Consider the following 14,220-nt stretch of genomic DNA (forward strand, 5'->3'; position numbering starts at 1 on the left):
CCAGTGTGACAGTTATCACGATGATAATGGTTAATGATGAGCTCGACTACGTGACCCTTACGAGGCAAAAGTACAGGGTGTCTTTGCTCATAGGATAGGTCAGCGTTACGCAGTCGGCCGCCAACGCGGATAAGTCCGTTGTCGTCCAGAAAAGGAGCGAGACGCATTATAGCGGGTGAACAAGGTTTGTTACTCTTCAGAGCATTTAGTTCATTTTGAAAGTAAAACGACTGAACTGCCTTTAGAATTTCAGTTTCAGCCTTTAGCATGTCAGAGGCAGAAATTGTGGTATAAAATAACCTAAAGAGTTACTGCTATTTAACGGAGAGATGTAACCGTTATCTACATAATCGCGGATTATATTGTTGTATTCCTGGCGCAACTCGATACTAGCATCAAGTTTCCGCTCTAGGGAGAAAAAACGTTTTTTAGCGTTAAGATACGAATCGCCTAGCATGGAGGGATCATCCTTAAAAGGTAATGCGACCGAATAACGGCCCGAGACGTCGCGGGAGGTATTATCAGTAAAATTATTTTCGCATTCGCGGTCAGCAGGACTCAAGATAGGCAGGCACGTGGAGACTTCCTCGAGCTGCCAGAAAGTTTGTAATATGTGATTTAAAGGCGCATCATTTTGCACCATAGCGGTGAGAGAAAGAGAATTATCACCTGCGATATTCTCTATGTATGTGTTACCTAATAACATGTAACCAAAAATGGTATTAAATGCGGTAGGGGTTCCGGTTGGACCAACAATACGTCCTTCCAAGAAAATATCGGCAAAAAGCGAGGCACCTATAAGCAGGTCTATTTCACCAGGCGAATAAAAACTATCGTCGGCGAGCGGTTTATTATTTAAATAAGAAAAGGAAGATCTGTCGATTTCCACAGTGGGCAAATTATCGGCAATGCGGTCAATAACACATAAGTCTAGCGGCATCGATATGTTATTGTTAAAACGAGAATATATAGTTAAATTCGTGGCACCCTTAATTGGGTTAGGAGTGGATCCGATTCCCTTAACTACAGTATACGACGCTTTATTTATGTAAAGGTTTAATTTTTCGCAACATTTTAATGTAATAAAATTACTTTGGGAGCCAGGATCTATCATGGCGCGTAAAGAATGCATATTGCCATTTGAATCAGCGGCCAACACCTTCACAGTGCCAAGTAAACAAGTTGTGTCGAGTTTAGGTTTGGGCGGCAGGTTATTGGTATTGCACAACGCGATGTTTTGTGAGACCGCGCTGTCTAAGCAACTCGACGTGCGAGGCTCGGCAGATGCCTGTGGAATGCACTCGCGCGCAGTCGCCTGCACGGCTCGCACGCCGTTATCAGTCTCGATGACGTCACGGCGCGTCGAGCCCGCGGCCGGGCGCTGACGGCACAGCAAAGTATGATGCTTCGTAGAACAGTTTCTACAGCGATGAATTGAGTTACAATTTGTAGATGTATGCGATGAACTTAGACAATTTGTACAACCATGATTAGTTTTAATGAAGTTATAGCGATCGTCAATTGAAAGGTTTTTAAACGAAGGGCAAAAGTATATTTTATTGTGCGATTTTTGTTTACAATAGGCGCAGTGGCCATAACTAGTTTGATTTGCGTGCGTGACTGATAAGGAATGAGTAGGCTTGCTACTGCGGGACGGAAAGTTATTATTCTGTTTAGAAGTAGATGGAACGGAGGTGATCGTAGTGCGATCTAATATCTTGCGTTGTTCGCGTATATAATTAACGAGAGAATCGTATGTAGGGAATGGCGTATTACGATTTATCATTTCAAATTGACGAATAGTGTCTAGATCAAGTTTTTTACTAGCGAGATAAAACAACAGAAAGTCCGAAAGGTTGTCAAGATTTAAAGACTGAAGACTAGAAACAGCCCCACAGAATTTATCTAAAAATGTATCGTAATGTTTTGTAGTTGCGGAACTAAAAGATCGGAAATTCAGCATTTCATCTAAGTAAGCGGATGCGAGATTGCGTTTATTTTCGTACCTATCCACTAGGGTCTGCCACATTAACGCGTAGTTGTTGGCGTTCGGTGCGATTCCAGCACAAACGCAACGTGCCTGGCCAGACAACTTACTGATCAGGTATTGCACGCGTTCGTGATCTGTTAAGGCGGGATTATTGTGAATAGTGTTTTTAAACGATTCATAAAAAATGGGCCAACTCGCAAGTTCCCCAGAAAAACCAATTAATTCAAGTGTCGGAAGCTTTATGACGGATTTTGCTTGAAAATAAGTTTTATTTTCCGATTTAATTGAGTCAGTAGGAGATGACAACTTTGTGGAAATACGTTTACAATGACAATAAAGTTCGTCAAATGCATTAAGACTCTGATAATTGGGGTCAGAATCGGGATTGAGCTGAAGTTCTTTGTCTACAATTAGTTCAGTGATTGCATGAAATTCAGTTCGTAAAATCTCTAATGATTCCATGTTCACAAGAAACGATTCCTTAGCAGATTCATCAGAAAAGACAAGTTTAGAATCATAGAAAATATTTTGTAATCGGGAAAATATATTATTCCGCTTAGCGTTAAGTTTTTTCAATTCGACATCCATGTTGTCAACTTTCTGAGAAGCACTTGTACCACTTTTAGGCATAATGTTTTGTTAAAAATTAAATAAGTGTGCAAAGTCCGATTCTATTGAGTGACTGCGACACAATGCAACGAACAATGAAAGCAAGAACGATCACGCGCTATGCGAGCGGTACGGGCGTGAACGAATGTTTGCAAGTTACCTCCGTTTATTAATAAAATTATAATATGGTAGGAAAAACAAGTTATCTGGATTACAGCTTTAGAATGCGTTACCGAATGTATGAAAGTTATTATTATGTAGGAAATTAGTAAGAACAGCGTACAAATAGCGTATTTACGGGAATATAAATGTATTAAGCGGGAAATATCGGCAAATAGGTGAATAACTTACAGCCTATTTGTCCGTTATAATTTATGATTATAATGAGTATGTGGCGTAAAGACGCGCAGAATGTATGAAATTGGAGAACGAAATATTGCAAAAATTGTGATGATTTTGAAAATTACTAGAACGTACGGCTCAAAGACCATATAATTGTACGTCCGGCTCGAAGACCATAAAATTGTGTACGAGCGATAAATCCGAAGATTCGTAAATTCTACTCACACAGCGGTTGCGGGGTAATATTCACCATAGGTCGTGGTATTTTTATACTTCAGAAAAGAGATCAAAGAAAGGGAAGATTGCTGCTTTCTACTACTACGAACAGACAGCGCACTCACCCGTTCTGCAATCCACCAGCACCAGCAGTTTCAGGGGGGGTGAACCGCGGTTCCCAATCTCTTGTCTGCCCTCGAAGATGGAAGATGATGAAGGACCAGCCCTGACTCCGTAGATCAAGGCAGCGGGTGCATATAACGCGCACTTCACAAACACGCAATATTTCAGTTCTCAGCGTCGGCTGAACAGTTCCAGCTTATAGTACAGTACAGCGGTGTGGACTTCAACGATAGAAGGTTCCAGCAAAAAGAGGCGGTAACTCCGATGCGGCGCGACGGCGTCCGGAGTGAGCCACGTCAATTCGTAGACTAGTGTAGAAAGCAGCGAATAATAGCGGGGTAAAATTATTGGACAGAAGCGGGTAGGTAGGAAAAAAGAAAAAATATGAATGCCCACATTGGGCATGAACAGATTTTCTTCTGACATAATCATGGTGCCCCAACAATATTGGTGTTATTTGAAAGCCCAATAAATAAACTTAAAGAAAAACACATTTTATTTTTTTATAAACAATTAACAGGTATAAATGTCACATGAAAAAAGGCCTTACTTGGGGCTCACCTCTGGGATCAATTAGACCAATTTTTGTGGTTATAGAACCAACTAATGATCTTACGTGTCTTTTTTAACAGATGGATAGCGATTAATCCCAACTTAACAGTTTTATAGCCATAAAAGTTGGCTCAAGCGTAACTACCAATTTTTTGAAGAAGTGACTCTGGATCCTTCTAAAAACACATTTTTGAGATAAAAACCTTTCCTTTAATGAAATGAAGGTTAAAACTAGGCTTTCAAATGCAACCAATGTTGGTGGGAAGTGGGGATGCATACGTTTTAGAAGTGCTTGTTGCGGGAGGTGTGATTTATTTGATGCCGAGTGTATTTGCATGTCATAGGCTATGACTAAATAGGTCTTATGTAACATTATATCAAATAAGAACTGCTCTGTAACCAGCTATTTAAGGCAAATAAATGATTATTTATTTCTGCTGCAAAAAACCTTAGATTATTTTCGTTTCTCACCGGAAGACTTCTAGCGGCGCGAGAATGGAGATCATGGTCTCTGCGCCGACGAGCTTATTCTCGGTTAGCACGAACGACGCCGTCCAGATGAAGCGCAGCACGAAGTCTTCTACTATCGCGAAGTAGTAGAACTGGAAGGAGAATGAGGGCATTCAGTCAGGAAGAGTTAAATAAATATTATATTCAGTCAGTTCACATATTTGTCCCTTAGACGTTCACGGGAAGAGTAGAGGTGGTTGCGCGTGCAAAAGTTGTCTACACCAATGTGCAGCGGTACACCGTTTGCGAAATCCTGGAATACACTGACGCGTTCGCGTTCGAGACATTCAGCATGAAAACTTTTCGCAATTTTAGACTGTAAACCCTTTGTTGGCAAATAAATACTTTACTTTACTTTTAAAAATACAAACGTCAAAATACCAAGCACGATCGCATCGCCGCCGCCGCGTGCGGACTCTACACCGCACATCGCGGCCAATCAGAGGACGTATCGATGTAAATACGTTGCTACAAGTTCGTACATGACATCTGATTGTGACTGTGCACGTCATCGCGAACGCAGGCTGAACGCCTTGATTTGGCTGAAACTTAAAGGACCTAATTTCAAGGCTGGCAAAACCCAGGCACGCGGGCATTTGAATTTGCCCGCCAGCAAGTTAGCCGGCGCGCGGTGGTATAAATGGCCTTGTGAATTTAATATGGTTTTGCTTTTGATTTGATTTTGATTTTCAAAGGTTTTTGGCCGGGCGTCGCCACAGTCTAAGAAATTTTGCTCATCTGGAAAAACTATAGGCCTGGGCTTGAGCTAATATGACTCACCCCAGGGCTGTAGACTATTTCCTCGCGTAGAAACTTGTTCTCAGCGTTAGGTCCGCAACTGAACAGTCCCCAATCCATCTTCACGTCCCACGTGTAGGTATACAGCGAGGATACCAGTTGGCACGCGAACCACGCGTATAGGAACGGGTTGTCGTACGGGTCGGTGTATTGATCTGAAAATGCATTAAATATACATATAAAACTCATTAAAATTGATAAAATTGAATTTTTTTTAGGTATTTTAATTTTAACCCTACTACTGCTTCAGGACAATAAATGGGCCAGTGTTGAGAAGAAGAATCTCTAGCTCTAGAATCTTAGTAAGTATTTTCAGCATCTTTTTTGGGTTTACAAAGTTTTACTCGTACTTTAATGTAACATTTAAATTCTTTTTATTAAGATATCTAGTATTTATTAAGATATTTTTTCTATTAACTAAAAATGAAATTAAGTGCCATAAAAAACATTTAGGTGGTTGAGTCTAGCCTAGGTCTGAAGCCCACGAGTCATATTGTAGACTGCAGCGGCCAACTTCTAGGTAGAGTCATTTAAAGGACTTTTAAATGGACCATGGCTGTTGTTTATAAATAGCATGATCACCACCATCATTTCAGCCGCAGGACGTTCAATACGGAACATAGGCCTCCTCCAATGATTACCAGATCCACCTTTGCTTGCTGTCCACAAGATTTACAAACCAACCTTTGCTGTGAAGATAAAAAAGAGTCCTTACCGCTATAAATGCCCCGTAGCGTCACAAACAGCACCACGAAGAAAGTAGCGGGGTACTTTCCAGATGCGAGAACGCCTCCCTACTGTCCCGGTACCGCCCGGACTATGTTGTTGACTCACATCATTATGTATCAGCGCTGTATCGAAGGCAAGTGGGGAATATTCCCACTTCCCATCAACCACTCACCGCTATAAATGCCCCATAACTATATACCATTGCTGTCAATAGTTCGTCACATCCAAAGTGGCTAAAAAGTTAACAAAGCACACTCTTATTCCAATTGCAACAAAAGCATGTGTTGCAAACGTTTTAGCTACTTTGAGAGTCACGAACTGCTTATTTGATGCTTACAGTGCCAGTGCTGCGTCTCTAAGGCACCTGGGGAATATAGTTCCCACCAATCACTTACCGCCACAAATGCCCCGAAGCGTCGCCATAAGCAAGTCACTATGTACAACCCGGTCGAGTTAGCTGCACTACCAGCGCTGTAAAGAATCCATCTGGGGAATATACTTCCCACTTCCCACTTACCACTATAAATGCCCCGTAGCGTCGCGAACAGCACCACGAAGAAAGTAGTGGAGTACTTCCCCGCGTTGACCAGATGCGGGAACGCCTCGCGACTGTCCCGGTACCGCCGCAGGCACTGCCAGAAGCGCGTCCAGGCCGGGACTATGTTGACGACCGCTCGCGTCACTATGTACCAGCGCTGTGTTTCGAAGGCATCTGGGTAAGAGAGTAAGAAACGACGGTTTAAACTAAGCCCGGTCCGTGAGCACGTAGAATTTTGTCCAATGACCCCTAGCTACCCATCCTTATCGCTCGCGCGTAATTATATTGCTGTCGCGACTGTGCGACTGGCACCCGCAGTGAGTGTGCGAGCGCGATAGCAACATAATTACGCGCGAGCAACAAGGATGGGTAGCTTGGGGTCATTGGACAAAATTCTACGTGCTCACGGACCAGACAGATTCAAACTAAAACCCTTCGTTCATTCAGTCGTTTTAGCCAAAGGACGCCCACTGGTGTATAGATCGTGCCATCCTCGAAGACGCACCCCACCTTTTTGGTCGGGGAGTTTGACCCGTGCAATCCGAGCGTCACTATAGTAGTGTGCGTGCGTGTGCTCATGGATAATTTAACGTGTACCGATAACACTCAAGCCGTGTGGTGACGGCAGAGTAGAATACATTTGTCGCCAACCCCTACTCTTCCCGCGGGTGTCGTAAGAGGCGACTTAGGGACTACACAACAAACAGAGAACGGGCAGCAGCGCTCTCTGACAAACATCAATCTTTAACTGCGATCTCCAACCCGCCTGCCAAGCGTGGGGATTATGGCAAAACCCTCCACTGTAGTGGAGGAGGCTCATATTCCAGCAGTGGACTGTAGAGGGCTGTTGATGATGATAATAACACTCAAACATAAGCGGAAGAATGGTGGGGCGCGTCTTCGTGGATGAAACGATCTATACAAAGGTTGTAGAGGCCATGGATTTCCACAACGATCGATCTTGTTCTGCCCGAACTAGACTTGTAATGTAGTAGACAAGGGCAATACAGGGATTCAAATTATAGCCTAAGATAAACTTATTAGGATTTTAAGATTAAGATGCATCTAAAACATTTCATCGAAATGTTTAATATGATGTGGGCCAACGTTGTTAAAAAAATCATTGAGAACCCTAAGCTGTTTAAAACATTGAAATTCAAACGTTGCACTTTATAGCGTCTTGTAAATGGACCAGTTAGGTATGATTCGAATAGGGGATGTGATAACAAAGTTAATTGTCATATTTTTCCATTTATGTAAATATCCACGTTTAACGTCACTTATACGGTTAATAAACGAAAACGGTCCAGCTGTTCATACAATCTAAATTTGTCTTCTACGAGTTCAAAGAATTATTATTTGTGAATTGAGTAATGAATACCCTATAAATGGATTCATCTATCTGCTTACATCCTTGGTTGATCACCTATCTTTCATCATCATCATCATTATCATCATTACGTTACAAATGTCATACTTCTTCGTTCTCCCCATCATTTACCTATTAAATAGCAAATTGGCTACGAAAAACATTATGGTTCTAAAAGCCAAGTCATTACAAATGACATCCTGCAGTAATGAAAGTGAAATGTTGATTTAAATAAATAAATAAAAAGAAGAAGAAATAACTTTCAGATTGCCCGCAGACTACAGACTTTTTGTTGGCCGACAGTTGGGCCCGATTCTAATTTGTATGAAGAATCGGCCGATACCAAATTGGTGTAATGTGCGCACTTCCATACATGTCCATACTGATCAACAGCCTCCGACCCAACTATCGGCCAACTAGAAGTCGGTGGTCTGCGCCTAAGATAAAAAGAGAAGACCAACCAAGCGAACAAACTGTAGACCGCGGGGAGTTTAGATTTTTTTGCGTGCGTTTCCTTCTTCTTTTTAATCAAATCAAATCAATAACAACTCACTGTTAACGCTGAACCAGTCGCCGCCTGCCACGTAGAAGGCGATGAGGTAGTGGAAGTCCAGGAATGCATTCGCGAAGGAGTTCCACTGGTCCGCCAGCCAGAAGTCAGCGAACAGCACTGGCACGAATGGCGCCGCGAGAATCCGCCCCTGATCAAACAATTTATACAGTGTGTTATTTTTTATACGTGATCAAACAAAAGACTTATTCTACTGCTACTTTTTCCAAAAGACTAAAGTTCTAATATTTAAAAAAAGTCACTTCGTACTGGGGTGCCAATTATTTTTGAGAATTTCCTTAGATTGTTTAATACTGGACCTGTAGGAAAGTTGTTGCATTTGAGCAGCAGAACAGTGGACGTCCATTGGTTGAAATGCACTAATAATGGTGGATTACGTGTAGGAAAATCATAATATCTATTAGAAGTGATGTCTTTAGCTACATAGTTACGATAATTTGTGAAAACCATTATACGTCCTTAACCCAAATAAATAGTCGTTACGGTTAATTATCATATCAATCACATATCTATTTTAATCTATCCCAACATGCAGCTACACAATGCGGGTCGTACAGATTCGTTGCAAAATCGCCACTATTACAACCACATAAGAAACCGCACTTAATGCACTTCTATTCTAAATAAATAAATACCAAAGTATACTCACACATATCCTCAAGAACCAGAACCGCGCTTCATGTCGAAACACCTTCAGAGGGTTCATAAGAAAGGCCAGCATTATTACTACTAGCGCTAGTGGGTTCACAAAGGGAGGTATACTGAGACTCGCGCTATAAATAAAGCTGAGTATACTCAGTGCCCAGACCACCCCTAGTATCGCTGCAAGCTCCATTAAATCTTGCTCAGACAAATGATTTCTGGGGTCCAACTCGAAGATTAATACATGGTTGACCCCTGAAGACCGCCAGCCGTAGACGTTTATGCCAATTAGGAATATGAATTCTACTAGAAGGAACGGCCCTCGGTACAATCGGAAAGCTGTCTTGAAGTTGTCTGTGGCACCTTCGTGGAATAACGCTGGAAGAGAAAAAAGGTTTGTTTAGTAAAATAATAGTGTAAACTAGCTGCCGCCCGCGACTTCGTACGCGTGGAACCCGTTTTACCACCGGTTTAGATTTTTTCATACAAATGTTTTTTCCCGCTAACTCCCGTTCCCGTTGGAATTTCGCAATATCCTGTTGTAACTAAGTTTTAAGTTTACTAAGGTACCTGCATGCCAAATTTCAAGCGTCTATCTTAAGTGGCTTAGATTTTTTCATACAAATGTTTTTTCCCGCTAACTCCCGTTTCCGTAGGAATTTTGCAATATCCTGTTATAACTAAGCTTTAAGTTTAATAAGGTACCTGCTTGCTAAATTTCAAGCGTCTAACTTAAGCGGTTTAGATTTTTCATACAAAAGGATTTTCCCTCTTGTTCCCGTTTCCGTGAGAATTTCGGGAATTCCTTGTTGTAACTAAGCTCTAAGTTTAATAAGGTACCTACATGCCAAATTTCAAGCGTCTAACTTAAGCGGTTTAGATTTTTCATACAAAAGGATTTTCCCGCTAATGCCCGTTCCCGTGGGAATTTTTGCTTTTTGTGCGCAAGTTTTGTAAGAAATTGCAACAAAATATTGCGCTATTTTTTTATTGCGCTGATTCTGCTCCATATTGATGTCTGGAGCCTTTCATGGATGGTATTGTTTGTTTACACATACAATCTCACTATTTTGTTGCAATTTCTTACAAAACTTTGCGCGCAAAAAGCAAATCTAGTATGAAAATCATCAAACTTCTAATGCTTGTAACTCAGTTCAGACTGAGTTTAGAGGTATACATGTCATAGTAAGTTTGGTTTATTACACTATTTTGTAATCAAAAAACAAAGTTTGGTCGATGGCCGCGCGAAAAAAAAAAGACGCCAATTTCCGGCATTGTCTTTTGATATCATCATTTGAATTTTTTAAATTTTCATACAAAATAAATTTTATAAAATCCGATTTGTATGAAAATAAAAATAGTTAAAATGAAGATATCAACTTTCTGACTTCACCATACCATTTATATGCTCATGTTAACATGGGCTAGTGTCGGCTCATATACCCATTTACCTAACACCCAGTAGAAGAGCTATTAAAAGGTAGGAGGTAATGCAAACATTTTTGGAATGTTACTTATAAAGTATTATAACTCCTGCGAGATTATACGAGTTTTTGGTAAAGCGGCTTTTCGATGATCACCTCTCAGATAATTAGTTTTAAGATTTCTTCTTCGATTGACATTAAAATAAACCTAGTTACCCTATTGAGCTACACAATAACCCTTTGTGTATGTTTCATTTTAAGATCCAATTAATTACTAGCTAGAAATAAATACCACTTTTCCCATGTCATTTATCAAAAGTTGATGACAGCAAAATTATGTGACTTCTTAATAATAGTAAGTATTCATTCATAGATGAATTTACGCTAGTCATGACTTCAAGATTTATGTTCTATTGTACGAGATACTGTAAAAATCTGAGTGTTGCAGTGAAATAAACAAGTTCATCATCACATAATCATGGTATAATCACAGAATAATAATAAGTACTACCTACAGAAGTTTTACTTTGCGAAGGTATTTAAAAAAATGTATGCTCAATGTTATTAACAATATGGTGTAATTTAGCCTGTCTCAAGAGTCAAGCACCATTTTGTTGACAAACGTCAGTGATCGGCACTGCGCCGAAGCTATAGGGCTGACTTCGGTAAAATGATGTGACGTGAAATGCCAAACTGCGGAAAATGGCGGAGGAAATACTTGATTTATCATGAACTAGCTTTCCGCCCGCGGATTCGCCCGCGTGGAATTTTGTCTGTCACAGAAAAACTTTATCGCGCGCGTCCCTGTTTCAAAAACCGGGATAAAAACTATCCTATGTTCTTTCCCGGGACTCAAACTATCTCTATGCCAAATTTCATCAAAATCGGTTGCGAGGTTTAAGCGGGAAAGCGTAACAGACAGACAGACAGACAGACAGACAGACAGACAGACAGACAGACAGACAGAGTTACTTTCGCATTTATAATATTAGTTGGGATTATCATGAATAATATTAACTACTTATTTACCTCTCAGTGTCTTGAGGCAACTTAAAAAGTAGATTCTGTGTCTTTATTATTATTTAGGCAGTTAAATACTGCACAGTATTTAGTACACCATTTTCTTTATTTTCTTCCATCATACACAAGAATACGCGTGCGTGAGTCAATGTTCGCTCGTATGTGAGGCCTTGTCGAATAGTATCCTGTAGGTGGGCCATCGTGCGTGTTTTGTTTTCGATGTAAACTCGCAGAGATGAACAGGCCTGGTATAATCAAGTCTGTATGCTACTTTAGTTTCTTCAAAACCCGTCACGTCTTGAGGAGTAGGCCAAATCCTCCATTTGCCTCTGGTAAATATAGGTCATTCTCCTGCAATGGAGACTAATGCCCGTTTTCACCATCAATCCCTAATTTTTAAGTGACCCCTATGGTAACACATAACAGGAATTTTGTTTACATAGGGGTCACTTAAAAATTAGGGATTAATCAATTAAATGACCATAAATATAGGAAATATAGAGGGTCATTCTTTTAATGGAGATTAAATGACCATAAATATACGTTCTTATCTAAGTTCTTAAGGGTCTTAAGATTTTATCTCTAAGTTTCCCAAAATTTTCCCATGGTCAAAATAATCCCATTATCTCGGTCATTCGGAAACCAAACTTAAATTATACTTGATTTGCAGTAAGTACACATTGACACAGCGATTACTGGATTATCCGCGGTACGCAATCTGATAATGTTTTACGGTCCACCGTTTGTTGTAGGATTTGTGAAATAAACATTTCGTGCTAATATTGCTATAGTTGGACCTTGGCTAAGATAATATTAATACTGTATCTTCGTAAACTAAAAAAGCTGTAGTAATAATTCGTTACCTAATTTTAGTAAGTTAGTACAATGTAATAATATATCTATATGCACGTTATTCCTGCTGATTTCTTTTACAGCCTGTATGCATAGATTCGACCTTAGCATCAGGGAAAAAATGGGATTATTCCCATCTCTCGTTCCCACCGCTGCAACTCCTGTGTAGCCAGGATCTGCAGCTTGATCGCCAATAAAAACACTACCAGTGAAGGTCAAGTTTGTCCCGGGGGCAACTTAAACTGTCATATGACCCGCAACGATATTAATCAGAAGAATATAGGAGGAGTTTGAGCAGCAGTGGACGTCCTGTGGCTGGAATAATGATGAGGAATTGGGCAAAAACTTCTCTCATAAGACCGCTTTCACATTAGGGCGTCAGAAGCGCAGCGTGGCAGCGGCGTAAAGGCATCTGCTATCATGTATGAAATTGTAATCGCATACCTAAATGTGAAAGCGCTCTTAGGCACTTCACAGCCATTACCGCCACTAAATCCACTCACCTGACAGCACAACAGTGATAAACAGCACAATAAACGAGCCCGAAAACAGGCCCACTTTGAACGTCGTCCACGGGCTCTGCTGTTCTCCCAGCGGTGGGACCCTGAGTTTCTTCATAGCCTTCTGTCGGTCTCCTCCCTCTAAGTCGTTGGTGACTGCCGCCTCTGTGTCGCTGATGAGCCGGTCGATGTCTTTGTTGGTGTAGAAGTGGGAAGTCTCCACGTGGACAGCTCGCCATTGCGCCCCGTTGCTTACGTTTAGCAGCTGGGAAGAGTGAGCTAGTTAGTTTGACTGATATTACTGGCTACGATTAAATAAAACGAACGATCAAGTTCCAATTTCTCATTGTTTTGGACCACAGGGCAAGGGAATATGATAAAAAATATGGTGAGAAATATATTCCCACTAGTGACCGACCGAATATTCGTTTTCGTTTTCGTTTTCGGCCATTTTCGGCCAAAAAATGGACATTCGGCCATATTTTCGTTTTCGGCCAAAAACCAGCCGAAGCTTCGGCCAAACCGAATATCAGAAATACGTGAATAAGATGATGACGTATAACGTTTGGATATCTTCGGAGTGAATGGGGTGCACTCATGGGGAATCTTTTAAGTTCAAAATTGAATAAAAAGCCAAAGAGTTTTCATTAAGTTTAATTGATTCAAAATAGAGACTAATAATGCGGATTTGAAATACATGCATCCCGGCTACAACTGCAAAACTCTTTCAGCAAGAAGGTGTCTCATCACTACACACGGATAGGACCTCGATGGAGACATTGAGGATTTTTTTTTCAAATAAATGATCAGCCAGTACAGGGCTACAGGCACATACCCTAGCCGCCTCGGTCACCAATTCTCACACCATGCGACTTTCTCTTGTGGGGATATCTCAAGTCAAAAGTTTACAGCAACAATCTTCAAATAATTCCGGTTCTGTAAGAAAATATCCGCCGTGCAGTTGCAGAAAAATCACCAGCGCGCTTTGCTCTCGAGTAGTTGCGAATGTAAGGGTCCGGCTGTAAGAGTGCCTCAAGTGAAACGTGCGTCATTTAAACGACATTGCCTATGAAAAATAAAATCTGCATTGTTAAACTCCAGATTGCATTACTAATAAATAATAAAAAATCATTAGTTTTATTTGTATTCATTTTTGAAGTTGAAATATTCCCACTGGTCCATTCCATTAAGAATAAAATTCATAATAATATCTTCAATTTTTCTTTCCTTATCCAAATCCGTCCGTCAACTGTAAAACAATATTATGTTTTTGGTCAAAATATTTACGGTTTTCGAAGTGTTTACATTTCTCATATTGTTTAGAAGACTACTTAAACAATTTGAAATTAAAAGCGTCGAAAATTATGGATATTTCATCGGAAATAGATTGAAATTTGACAGTTGAAGGTCATTTTCGTTTTCGTTTTCGGCCGAA

General features: G+C 40.6%; 1 protein-coding gene across 1 annotated transcript; it reads right to left on the reverse strand.

Moving 5' to 3' along the window:
* Positions 1 to 312: 312 nt before the first annotated feature.
* LOC114351064 (xenotropic and polytropic retrovirus receptor 1-like) lies at positions 313 to 13,070 on the reverse strand (the record flags this gene model as incomplete). The annotated part of the gene is made up of 10 exons (XM_028302107.1): positions 12,789 to 13,070; positions 8,997 to 9,367; positions 8,330 to 8,477; positions 6,387 to 6,581; positions 5,123 to 5,295; positions 4,304 to 4,434; positions 3,283 to 3,383; positions 2,007 to 2,124; positions 1,093 to 1,421; positions 313 to 408 (listed from the first exon to the last, which is right to left on the reverse strand). Coding segments are annotated over exons 1-10 (1,777 nt in total), but the record flags the coding sequence as incomplete, so codon positions are not given.
* Between the last annotated feature and the right edge of the window lie 1,150 nt (positions 13,071 to 14,220).

This window comes from Ostrinia furnacalis, unplaced genomic scaffold, assembly GCF_004193835.3.
Source record: "Ostrinia furnacalis isolate ACB-3 unplaced genomic scaffold, ASM419383v2 OfSCF1081, whole genome shotgun sequence".
Lineage (NCBI taxonomy): Eukaryota > Metazoa > Arthropoda > Insecta > Lepidoptera > Crambidae > Ostrinia > Ostrinia furnacalis.